At 42.3% G+C, this 12,640-nt stretch overlaps 1 protein-coding gene across 1 annotated transcript; it reads right to left on the reverse strand.

The window, feature by feature from the left end:
• Nucleotides 1-10,016: 10,016 nt before the first annotated feature.
• Nucleotides 10,017-12,361, reverse strand: apnl (actinoporin-like protein). Its single transcript, XM_067428934.1, has 3 exons — nucleotides 12,194-12,361; nucleotides 11,459-11,590; nucleotides 10,017-10,860 (listed from the first exon to the last, which is right to left on the reverse strand). The coding sequence occupies exons 2-3, from the start codon at nucleotides 11,560-11,562 to the stop codon at nucleotides 10,410-10,412; spliced, it is 555 nt and encodes a 184-aa protein (XP_067285035.1). The 5' UTR covers nucleotides 11,563-11,590; nucleotides 12,194-12,361; the 3' UTR covers nucleotides 10,017-10,409.
• Between the last annotated feature and the right edge of the window lie 279 nt (nucleotides 12,362-12,640).

Here is a 12,640-nt window from a genome sequence, read left to right on the forward strand (position 1 = left end):
TGTGTACAGTACAGTGTAGTACAGTGATGCATGAATTAGCATCAACCGGTAAAATATGTATCTTGAATGTAGTGTAAAGGCCTGTTCAGACCAAAGATGATAATTAAAATTGTTCTGATTCTTTGGGATGCAGAAATCCACACCACAGCTATAATGATAACGTACTCGGTTACTTTCGTAACCTCGGTTCCCTGAGAGAGAGGGAACGAGTATTGCGTATGGGAAAAACTCTTTTTCTCGAGAATGTGAAGCAAAACTTTATGAATAAAGGTATCTATGTAAAGCGCAGTGCAGCTGCACGGCCATAGCCCGGCGCGAGGAGCGCTCTGATTGGCCGGGCCGCGGCAACTGCAGGAACCTATGGTGAGGCGGCTGAGAGGAGCGAACCAATGGGGGCGCTCCAGAAAGACTGCCAAAAAAGGGGGCTTATATTAGCATACAGGAGGCTAGGGCTGGGCGATATGGCCAAAATTTCATATCCCGATATAGCTCGTTTGATATCTCGATAACGATATAGCAATTTTTCTGTTAATTCAGTTTATGAATAGTCTATACAAAATTGCAATGTGGAAATGCAGTTTGAAATGATATACAAAACAAATAAAGGTAGTATGGACTACATTTTTATTTTATTTAGAACCTTTTTTTCAAGCAAGACTGTTGGTAAAGTTAACACCTGCCTAGGGATGTTTACCGATGAACGTTTGACCGATGGCTGACCGTATCAACGTTAACTGATCAAAGTTGTCGGTTAAAAAAAAAGTGATCTTTAAATTAGGCTATTATACAGTGGACAAAACGCTACTACAGTTAGCCATCTCATTCCAAAATCTTTTGGTGTGAAGTGAACATATCCCTCGCACTCAATTTTTCATAACTCGCCTGTTTATACTTAATAAACCAATAAAAACATTTGCCGCGAGGTCACATCGTTTGGGTTTGCGCGCTCACAAGGTTTGCAAAAAGTAAACACTCGAGGTTAGAGCCAGGGCAGACGACAGGATGAAGCGTCATTCTGCATAAGATGGGCTTACATTTGGAAATATATTACATCTACATTTCAGTGGTAACACATAAGGTGTTGATTGTCTTTCTTTATTATTGTTAGCACTACCTCGAACTAAAGCGGCGTCTCTTCGGAGCTGTCATCTAATGCTAGACAAATGCCTTTATTTTCAACGCAATCACCTTGTACCCAAACCATTTTGAAACTAAGGAGCCATTGTCCTCAGATTACAAACAAGCTCCTCGGCTGCGCGTTTGCGGGACTCGTGTTTCGCGCTGTGGGGGATTTAAAAAAAGTGACGTGAGTGGAAGGGAGGCGGCAGCGCTAGGACAGTGTGTGTGTGTGTGTGAGAGAGAGAGGGAGCGCGGCTCGCGGCTCGCGGCTCGCGGCTCGCGGCTCGCGGCTCGCGGCTCGCGGCTCGCGGCTCGCGGCTGTTATTTCAAATAGCGCAGCATATTTTAAACTAATCGGTTAACCGGTTTCAACCGGCTGATGAGGCTCGGTGGTCGGTCAAGAAAATGTTTAGTTTTCGCCATCCCTACACCTGCCATTAAAATATTTCAATATATGGTTACATGGTGTGCTACGCGTAAAAGCCCGTTGCAGCGTCTGTGTCTGAAGTTTGTTTTGAGCGCTTATGCCACACCTGAGAAGCACAAACATGGCACGGAACGCAATACTCGTTCCCTCTCTCTCAGGGAACCAAGGTTACGAAAGTAACCAAGTACTTTCCCTTTCGAGAGAGGTTCCTCGTATTGCATATGGGAACACAATGTAAAACGCTGTGTGTGCTGACTGACCCAAAATCCCCAACTGAATGAGGGAAAGTCAAAAAACCTTTAGAGAGACTGACACAGGCGGGCTTCATAAGGAGAGTGAAATAACCGGAAGAGTCGGTTCGTTTGAACACCTGACCGGACATAGTCAGATCTATGGTAGAGTGTAAAGTTGCTATGAATGATTGAGTATAAGCGGAACGCAATAATCAATTGTGTTGCCAGGGCTGCAGATAGCGCCCTAGACGGAGAAAAGCACTGCTTGTAAAGCTGGGACCTCCAATTGTAGAATCTGATAAAAGTGGGCGGAGAGGCCCAGCCTGCCGCCGCACAAATATCTTCCATGGAAGTGCCACACTTTGGACCAAGCACAAGACGAGGCCATGCCTCTAGTGGAGTGGGCTTTAATGGCTGTAGGACAGGTTAGGTTCTTAGACCTATATGCTAGTGGGATTGCATCCACTATCCAGTGTGAGAGTCTGTTTAATGACAGCACAAACTTTAGTGCGGCCACTGAAGCAATGAAGAGCTGATCCGACTGCCTGAAGGGGGCGGTGCGCTCTAGATACAATCTCAATGCTCTGACTGGGCAGAATAGGTTTGCGTCTATAGTCTCTGAGACGCGTGTAAAGGAAGCAGTGAAAGACCTGCATACTGAAGGGGTTGATAGCACTTTGAGTATAAAATCATGCCTCGGTTTGAGCACAACCTTGAAGTTGCTGGACCCAAACTCAAGACAGAAAGGGCTCACGCAGAGTGAGTGTAAGCCACCCACTCGCTTAACCGAGGCCAAAGCCAGCAGAAAAGCAGTTTTGAGTTATACGTGCTTCAAGCTCGTGGTCTGAAGTGGTTAGGAGGGGGGACCCTTCACGGCTTCTAAAACCACGGCGAGGTCCCAAATAGGGACTGAGGAAGGGGCAAGACGGGTTAAATCTCCTGGCCCCTTTAAGAAAACATACAATAAGATCACTTTTCCCTTGTGAATGTGCTGCGATCAGAGCGTGGTTAGCTGCTATGGCGGAGACATATACTTTGAGCGTGGAGGGGGAACGACCCGCGTCCATTAGCTCTTGGAGAAAGCGAGCAGTTCCGCCAGTTCGCATGAGTGTGCGTCGATGTTTCGCGCAGCACACTGATTAGAAAACCACGGACCACTTCAAAGCAGAGCTGCCAGATAGCGGGGGCTCTAGCTTCCGAAATAGTGTCCATAACTTGTCAGAGAGGTTCCCGGATACCCGTTGATGGGCCATACGTGGAGGGCCCACAGCTCGGGACTGGGATGCCAGATCTTCCCTTTCGCCGGCGTAAGGAGGTTTTTCCTCAGCGGAATGGGCCATGGGGCTGTGTCTGACAGCTGAATCAGTTCGGAGAACCATGCGCGGTTATTCCAAAGTGGGGCTATTAAAAGCACTGTGGATACTGTCTCCCTTGATCTTTTTTGATGGTTTGTAGCAGCATCGCGATCGGAGGGAGCATATAGAGGGAGTCTGGGCCAAACATGGGCCAGGGCGTCCCTGCGTTTGCAGAAAAATATTGGGCAGCGTGTGCTGTGCGAGCTGAATCGTTTTACGGGTGAAGGGGCCATTCCCCTGGGGGAATGGGTCCTCTGGATAACATGTCTGGACCCTGATTCAGAATACCTGGCACGTGAGCCACCCTTAGGGAGCTCAGATTGTGCTCTGCCCATAAAAGGAGATGCTTAGCTATGCAGTGAAGAGAGTCTGATCTCGGCTGCCCTGGCGATTTTATGTACGTTACCAAGACGTGGTGGTTCTTATGACGTAAGCCGCTCGTTGAGTCTTGAGTCTATGACAGTGACTGTACTGATAACCCTGCCCCTCGAAGGCGAATCTCAAGAATGGCCTGTAGTGGGGGGGCTATCTGGGGCTATCAGATCTATTGTGAAAACCCAATCCCCCGGGCAAATGTGCGCGAGGATTTGTTTCAGCGTCAGCATCTTGAAACGAGCGTGTCATAAGTGCTTTGTTCAGATGTCTGGAAAATGGGCCTGAGACCGCCATCCATTTTCGGGACGAGGAATTAGCGACAGTAAAAACCTGACTCGCTAGCGTCGGGTGCACTCTTTCCACCGCTCTCTCCTTTACAGTTTTAACACCTCAGCGAGAAGCACGTGACTGACACTGCTTCTTACTGAGGGCTCGACCACGGCTTGAATCGCGGGGGTCTGCGAGCAAAACTGTAGCGAGAACCTCGTTTTATATGTTCAACACCCAATTTTATATACCAGGAATGGCCTGCCAGGCCTGGGCTCGTGAAGCCAGGGGTTGAATTAGATTCAGGGGTGGGCCTCTTAGTAATAGGGGCCTGTTAACCCGGTTGCTTGTGCTGTAACACTGCTTGTAACACTGTGGGGATAGTGTTAGGTTTTGGCGATGCAGGCTTTGCAGTGGGCGCGCGCCTTACATTTATATTGTGTGTGCGAGAGTGGGCTTTGTGAAAAGTGCTTGGGTGCAGGAGTGCAGACTGTAAAGTGGGCACATTTCCTACATAGAAAAGCTCTTTTGTGTGTAGTTTTAAACAATGTGCAGTGGCGCGCACTGTGTAGTGGGCGCAACCTACGTAGAATACCCACGATGCAAACCAGTGAGCGAGTCCGAGGTAAACGCACACAGCATTAGTGTGCAGATGAGCGTGTTTAACACAGGCTAGTTGACTGCAATATTTCATCTCCAGTCACATAACTAAGGGAACTGGAAGAATGTAAGGAAGTGCAGGTGGTATGGGAGCCATTCCACTAGTCTAGACTGAAAGCACGTCTGCAGACAAGCGTGTTTGACCACAGGCTAGTTGACTGCAATAAGGCTAGTTGACTTTACATGGTGTAATCCGGCAGCTGCGGGATTTATTTGTGATTTTGTGGGGCTGAATTAACAGCGCTTATGTAGGGGTGCACACTGTGTAGTGGACACTTTGTCTACAGTGTAAAAACCTTTCCAGCCGCCTGAAAAAAGTTTGGCAGCCATATTCCGACGCCCTTATGATCTGACAGTGAGCGTGTGCTATGACGTAAGTCGCGCTCTAGTCCGCGCGCTATCATGACAAGGCAGCCATTACAACTTCCTTGGCAGTAAGCGCGCTGCAGGGAGAACGTTCTTGACATACCCAACAGCCCGAGCTCGCTCGTCTAACTTACTCTAGTATTCTCTGTCCGCGGCGGTTCTTCAGTATGTCCGCGGTGCTTCTTCAGTATGGCGAGAGCTTCGGCTCGAGTTTGTTTATACACTCTAGTATTCTCTGTCCGCGGCGATAGCGTGACTGAACGAGAGAAGAGGAAGAGTGAGGAAAAGCTCTGTCTGTCCGCTCAGCCTCCCCAGCACGGCGATATAGTGACGAGAGCTTCGGCTCGAGTTCGCCTATTCACTCTAGTATTCTCTGTCCGCGGCGGTAGCGCGACGGAACGAGCGAAGAGGAAGTCGGAGGAAAAACTCTGTCTGTCTGCGGCGCTTCTTCAGCACGGCAGCATAGTGATGAGAGCTTCGGCTCGAGTTCGCCTATTCACTCTAGTAATCTCTGTCCGCGGCGGTAGCGCGACGGAACAAGAGAAGAAGGAAGATTGAGGAAGAGCCGCGGCAGAGTGAAGAGAGCTTCGGCTTGAGTTTGCTCATGTCCTCTAACATTCTCTCTCCCCGTGGTGCTATTCAGCACGATGGAACGAGAGAAGAGGGAGAGAGAAGAGCTCCGTCTTTGCGAGAGCGAGAGAGAAGAGCTCCGTCTATGCGAGAACGAGAGAGTCCTCGCATAGAACAAGCCTGTAAGCTCTAGAAGTACAGTTGCAGCGGCAAACACACACACACACACACACACACACACACACACAGACACACACACACACACACACACACACACACACACATAACACTCAACACTCAACATAGACACATAGAATAAAGGATATTTAACGCTGGATTGCGCACCTGGAACGCAGGTGGCTGAAGGCGGAGACCTGGAGGGAATCCGGCGTCCTCAGGTCTGCAGGAATGTTCCGCTGCTTGCTTTTCGACGGCGGTTTGCTTGATTCCGGAGGTCAGCGACGGTGTCGCTGAAGGAGATAAAATCTGACACCTATGATGAATCAGGGTCTTATATAGCCTCCTGTATGCTAATATAAGCCCCCTTTTTTGGCAGTCTCTCTGGAGCGCCCCCATTGGTTCGCTCCTCTCAGCCACCTCACCATAGGTTCCTGCAGTTGTCGCGGCCCGGCCAATCAGAGCGCTCCTCACGCCGGGCTATTGTCGCGCAGCTGCACTGCGCTTTACATAGATACCTTTATTAATAAAGTTTTGCTTCACATTCTCGAGAAAAAGAGTTTTTCCCATACGCAATACGAGGAACCTCTCTCGAAAGGGAACAGAGGATTTTTTTTTTCCAGCTGAAGAACGATGAGCATTTAAAGTATCAGGTGATGTAACTGCAGCATACGCTTCAGTAAACAGAAAATTATTGTGCGTTGGTATGGATGCTATTAGCTATAGTTATCTTTATAGTTAATGTTCTTGGTGTGAACAGGCCTTAAGTCGCCTTTGATAGAAGTGTCTTCCAAATGCGTAAATGTACTGTAAATGCAGACCTGTTTTTTTTTTCTTTTTAATAGATTCTGCAGTGTCCTGCCTTGTGGTTGGTTCATATTTAACGCCTAGAATCTTAAGAAGTTTTAACATGCTCTGACATTTGTGCTTTTCAAATTGCTTATTAATCGCAAAAGTGTCATTACACTAGCCTAGAAATCTAGACGCACCCTAGCAGTAGCAAATGTAATTTTTCGTGAGTGTAGTCTAGCAAATCTAGTCTTTCTAATCGGCTTTGGCCGGGACTCTGGAACACTTGGAGTTATGTGTTTCTTTGAGAAAAGAACAAAGAATGTGAAAGGGAAGATGTGTTCAGAGTTTTGCCGACCAGATACTGCGAAAGTTTAATCTATCAACAAGCTGTGATTCACATTCTTCGTTGCTCTGTTTGGTTGTAGCGCTATCCTATTGCGTGCAGATGGTATTTGAATGACAACCGTTTATCCCGCCCTTCAGATTGAGCTCTGTCAATGCTGAGTTCCCAGACCCAACATCTTGTTGTGGGTCTGGCTTGTCAGGCTATCATTATATTCTATTCAGCACAAACTGGGCTACCATAATGTGTGAGCAACATGTATGTACATGCTTGTATTTTTGAGAGAATAACGTTTGTGCATGATTAATAAAAAAAAGTTGCTGAAATAAGGCCACAAAACGTACATTCAATATGTGTCCAAAAGACTTGCCTGATGTTTGTTGCCTAGAGTTTTTGCTTCAAACTGATGTGAGAATCATTATGCCTACTCATTCACATAAAAAATATATATTGATTTAGATTTGGTAAGACTCACAAAGACATACAAAGACCCTTATGCAAAGTGGCGTGAACGATCATGAATAATGATGTGATTCACACTTGAGAAAACAAAAGAACCGCATAAGGACCTGCAAATTGAATGAGCCTTTGAGTCAGGTATGTGAGAGGGAACTATAAGAAAGAATATGAGGACAAACCAGGACTATATATATAAATATATATATATATATATATATATATATATATATATATATATATATATATATATATATATATATATATATATATATATATATATATATATTGTTGTTGTTTTAGAATAACAACATATAATGAGAATGTCCTATGTGGGCCAGTATTAGGTCACTGTGATTCTCAAATCTGATAAAGGAAACAAAAAACATCTGTTAGGATACTGATTACAGGATCATAGCAATTATTGTATTAACCTTAATATAATGTCCTCTCTTAACAGAAAACATGATTTTTGTGATATCATGCATGGATTATTGCAAAGCATGTGAACAAATTTGTATAGGCCTTTTATATTTAAAATTATATGCTGTACCGGTTAAAAGATACAGTACATTACTTTTTAAAATATTTTTGAAAGAAGTCTCATGCTCATCAAGCCTGCAATTTTCAATTACAAATACAGAAAAAACAGTAATATTGTGAAATATACTTTAAAATATAATTTATTATTACTCCAGTCTTCAGTGTCACATCATTCTGATATGTTGATTTCTTATCAATGTTGGAAACTGCTGTGCTTCTTAATATTTTTTTTATAACTTGTGATACTTTTTCAGGATTCTTGGATGAATAAATGAAGTAATGGCTGATGAAAATTCAGCTTTGCATCACGAAAATAAATTATATTTAATTAAAATAGAAAACCATTATTTTAAATTTATAATTTTCTGTATTATTGGTCAAATAAATGCATGCTTGATGAGCATAAGAGACTTTTTTAAATCAAATGTTAATGTGTCCAAATATTTGACTGGTATTGTATTTATAGCATCTAAGCAGAAATTTGCGAACAAAAGCTTTATTGATGTGACACTAGGCTATTTTTCAGTAAACACTTCCAAAAAAATCTTGTCTAAACAGTCTATGACATTTTATGTAGAGTATGTGTTATATTATAGAACCTATAAATGTTAAAATGCAGTTTAATACGTCACACAGAGAAATGTAGGATTAATATTTAACAATTAATATGTCACTGATATTGGGTAAGGTCACCTACTAGATGTCTCACGGTGATCTTGAATACAAACATGCACCTTCTACAGTTTGTGAATCTTGTTCAATACTGACCTTCTGTACTGATGTGAAAACCCTTTAAATTAGCTTGAACTCTCACAAACCCCACATAAAGTATTGGGGCACCATTTGTCCAATACCCTGCTCACATGTCTCTGAGATTTCCTTTAGGTGTATCCTCTCCTAAATGACCACTTCTCCTTTTGAGAGCTCCTGTGAATTAACAGTTTTTCCTACAAATAGAAAAATTTCACACATTTAAGAACACTCCAAAAACATCCACTGTAATATACTGAAATGGTTTCAATTTGTGTGTTGCTTCTTTTTGTCCATATTTTTCTTGACTATATTTTTGAATGGCCATCTTTGGAAAATTATGCTTTTTAGGCATCTATTTATTGCCAATAAAGCTAACCAGCCAAACCTTGTGCCACAGTGTTTATACTTTTTTTGAGGGAAATCTGTAAACTCTGCAATTAGCTTACTTTGTCCTAACTCAGTTTAATTAAGTATTTTAGCAGCATTAAGAACAGGTGCAAACCTTATTTTATATGGAGTTTATGTCAATATTAATTGGCATTTCCCAGTGGCATGCATGGACATGCATAGACATGCTCAAATGCACAAATACACAATAGCGTAAGCAAAATGGGAAATATTTCCCTTGCAGTGCAAAATAAATACACTAGGGAAAGAAAAGAATACTGCTTCAAGCTCCAGTGTGGGGGAAATCCACACACCTGACTTAATATACCCACAGTAGTATCAGAAAAGCACTTGCCATCTGTTTACAGCGGTTCTCTACCACCCCGTTACACAGTGCAACAACGCTGCATAGATATATCTGTTAAAGAGCTGACGTTTAGCCCATTTTATTACATATGGCTTTCAAATGTCACAGCTCATGAATTAAGGTCTTAGAACATACTTGGTTTTATTTTTGATGTTGGTTGGTAATAGTGCTTCAGTCTTTTGATGCATGTTCTCTACAGATGTTGCTTTTTGACCTTAATGACTGGATTGCTGGTGTGTTAAATGAGATATCGGCCCCCTTCGATTCTGGGCAAGTAGTGATTGTTGCTTGTCAAACCTTCAGTTTGCTAATTATAGCTCCATATTTTTGTACTAATAAATTGGCTCTGATGTTTCTGAATTGTGAATGGTGAGTGTTGAGTAGGAAGGGCATCATTCAGTGCCTACTGAAGGAGTTATTCAGGACAAGATGATTTTAAAAGATGTAAAAGATGCTCTGCCAGTTCTTTGGTGCTGTGGTTCATTCTTTATATTTTCGTCTCTGTCTTTTAGTTCCCATGGCTCAGCTGCCCTCTTCAGGCATTAGCAATTTCCAAACACATATCACAAAATATTTACACAGGACCATTTCCAGCTTAAGGCGAACAGCCTCTTCTCTCATTTGAGATTTTGAATACACCAATACATACAGAACCAAGCCTTCAGGCTCAGTAAAAAGGCAAAGGTATTACTACAAAATTGCAGAATAAATATTTATTTGAAAATCCCTCCACAGTGGCAGTCAGTACAGACAGTGTGTATTGTTCAGAGGGATCTCTGTCCTGATGAAGGTTGTAAAAAAAAAAAAAAAAAAAAAATCCCAGAAGGTGATTCGACTGAATAACAACACAATGGTTGCTTGATATGAGAGCGGATTTAGCCTGCAGCAAGCATAAGCAAATTGTAAACACACATCTGAGGCTTTCTACTGACAGAAAAAGCAAACACTTTAAAGTGTGGGATATTAGGAAGGTATTAGATCCTGTTTAAACGCTCTCAGATCAGATCCTTTTACAAAGTTCAAATGAGCCTAAAAGTCTGGCCAGAAATCTAAAGAAGAAACAGTGCTAGATTTATGACATTGGTAAGTGTACATGTAACATTTATGATATCAATGATAACACATTAGCTATATAAGTATGCGTAAAAAAAAGTTACTGTATGATTTTGAATAGATAGATAGACATTACATACATAGAATAAGTAAAATGGCTGACTTATTAACAGACTTGCTGACTCAAAGGAGAGAACATTTTGTCCCACACCTCCAGTTTTATGATACCCCTGCCTAACGGACACATGGTGGCCCTGATGTCCAGGCATTTGCCCTCAAAGTTAATGCCTGACCCATTGGCCTCCTCCCTCACAAAGCCCTGCTGATTTTTTTGATAATACATTTCTTTATAAAGGGCCTGGTCACACTCCTTTCCTTTTGGGTAGATACCTACTCCAAACCAATTCTTATACAGATTGTAGTCCCAGGGGACAGAAAACATTATAGCCAGTGTCTCAATATAGTCATTTTTGCTTCGCTCGAACAGGTCGTAGGTCAGAACCCCCACGCTGCCGGTGGCGTGAGCACTAGTCTTGCTGAAAGTGCATACTTCAGTCTTGAGGGGGCGAACTGTGGGTTGAGGTGGGTTGGAGGTTTCACCACTGTCCAGATAGATCCTGTGGGATTTATACGAGTGAATAAATGCAGCAAACACACACACACACACACACACACACACACACACACACACACACACACACACACACACACACACACACACACACACACACACACACACACACACACACACACACACACACACACACACACACACTGCTACACAACATGCACATTTAAAGGGACAGTTCACAAAAAAATAATATTTTTTATATATATATATATATATATATATATATATATATATATATATATATATATACACCATATTCATATCCATATATTCTACCATTATTTACTCACCCTAATGGTGTCCCAAACATCTGTGACTTCAATTGAACACAAATTAAGATATTTTGAAAAAAAAAAAAAAAAAAAAAAAATATATATATATATATATATATATATATATATATATATTGTCCATAAAATGCATTTTTTTGTGTTTCACAGAAGAAAGTCAATCATACAGGTCTGGAACAACATAAGGAAATTTCCATTTTGGGTTGAACTATCCCTTTATTTTATTTCCCCGAATGCCTGTTAAGAGACAGTTTTAGTTTTGGACATTAGATTTGCTTTTGGTTGTAGTCTCACTTTGGGTTGATGAGGCAGAAGTTGCTTGTCAGGTTGGTGATCTCTATGGTTGCGTGTCTCCTGCTGCTCACGCTGGCAGCGGCAGCCTCAGCAGACTCAGTCATGATGGTGGACGATAGATATGATTGACGGCTGAAACAGAGAGAAGTAGGGAGGAAAGTGATGGTGTGAGAAAAGAAGTCCGCACCTCAGTAAAAAGAAGTGGAAGTAAAGTGCAGTTACACTACAGGGCTGCAGGGAAAATAAAATAACTTTTCTCTTGTTTTTCTATAATATAAATTTTGTGGTTTGAAGGTTAATTGTCTTCTTTAAATTCCTGTGCTGAATTAATATGTTGAATTCAATATTTTATTCTTGAAAAACACCCTGTACTTGTGTGTATGTGCAAGCACAATATAAAACGTAAATGCATTAGATAAAAATTCCCATTGGTCTTCTCAAGTTAATTTCTGCCCCTCTTTTATTACTATTCTCAATGTTAACAAGCGAATGAACAGGGTCACAGTAATTACGCATGGAGACCTGCACCTCAAAATCCACTGTGCCTGTAGCAATCTTCAATTTTCTAATTCTCTGCTTTAAAAGAGGATGCAAAGAATTTTAAATAATTTTGCTCAAGTGTCCATAACTGAATAAACTCTATTGCCATGTTATAATTTTAATATGGATAGCATTTAGTTTTGATTAAGTTATGACTATTAAGCATATTTCATCTCGATGAGAATGAAGGCTTACCTCTGTGGTGCTCCGGATTGTGTGTTGTGTGTTGCTCAGTAACAGTGCCTCCCGAAATAGTCACTGCGTTTTTACTCCGTACCTTTCCCTGTATTCATGATCAGCAACAAGACCAGTACATTCCTACCTGTGAAAAAAACAAGCTTATTCAAATTTAGTGTACACCCTCTTTACACACACACACACACACACACACACACACACACACACACACACACACACACACACACACACACACACACACACACACACACACACACACACACACACACACACACACACACACACACACGCTCAAGAGGTATCACTGACTTGGGTAGGGAAATGCTCAGAACAGTTCCACACCCATAACTCAGTTAGATTTGTTAGACCAGAACAGTGAAATTGCATGCACAGATTTGTCTCAGAAATGAGTCAGTTTTACAGGAGTACATTTTAGGTGGGGCT

This window comes from Pseudorasbora parva, chromosome 2 (assembly GCF_024679245.1).
Source record: "Pseudorasbora parva isolate DD20220531a chromosome 2, ASM2467924v1, whole genome shotgun sequence".
Classification (NCBI taxonomy): Eukaryota; Metazoa; Chordata; class Actinopteri; order Cypriniformes; family Gobionidae; genus Pseudorasbora; species Pseudorasbora parva.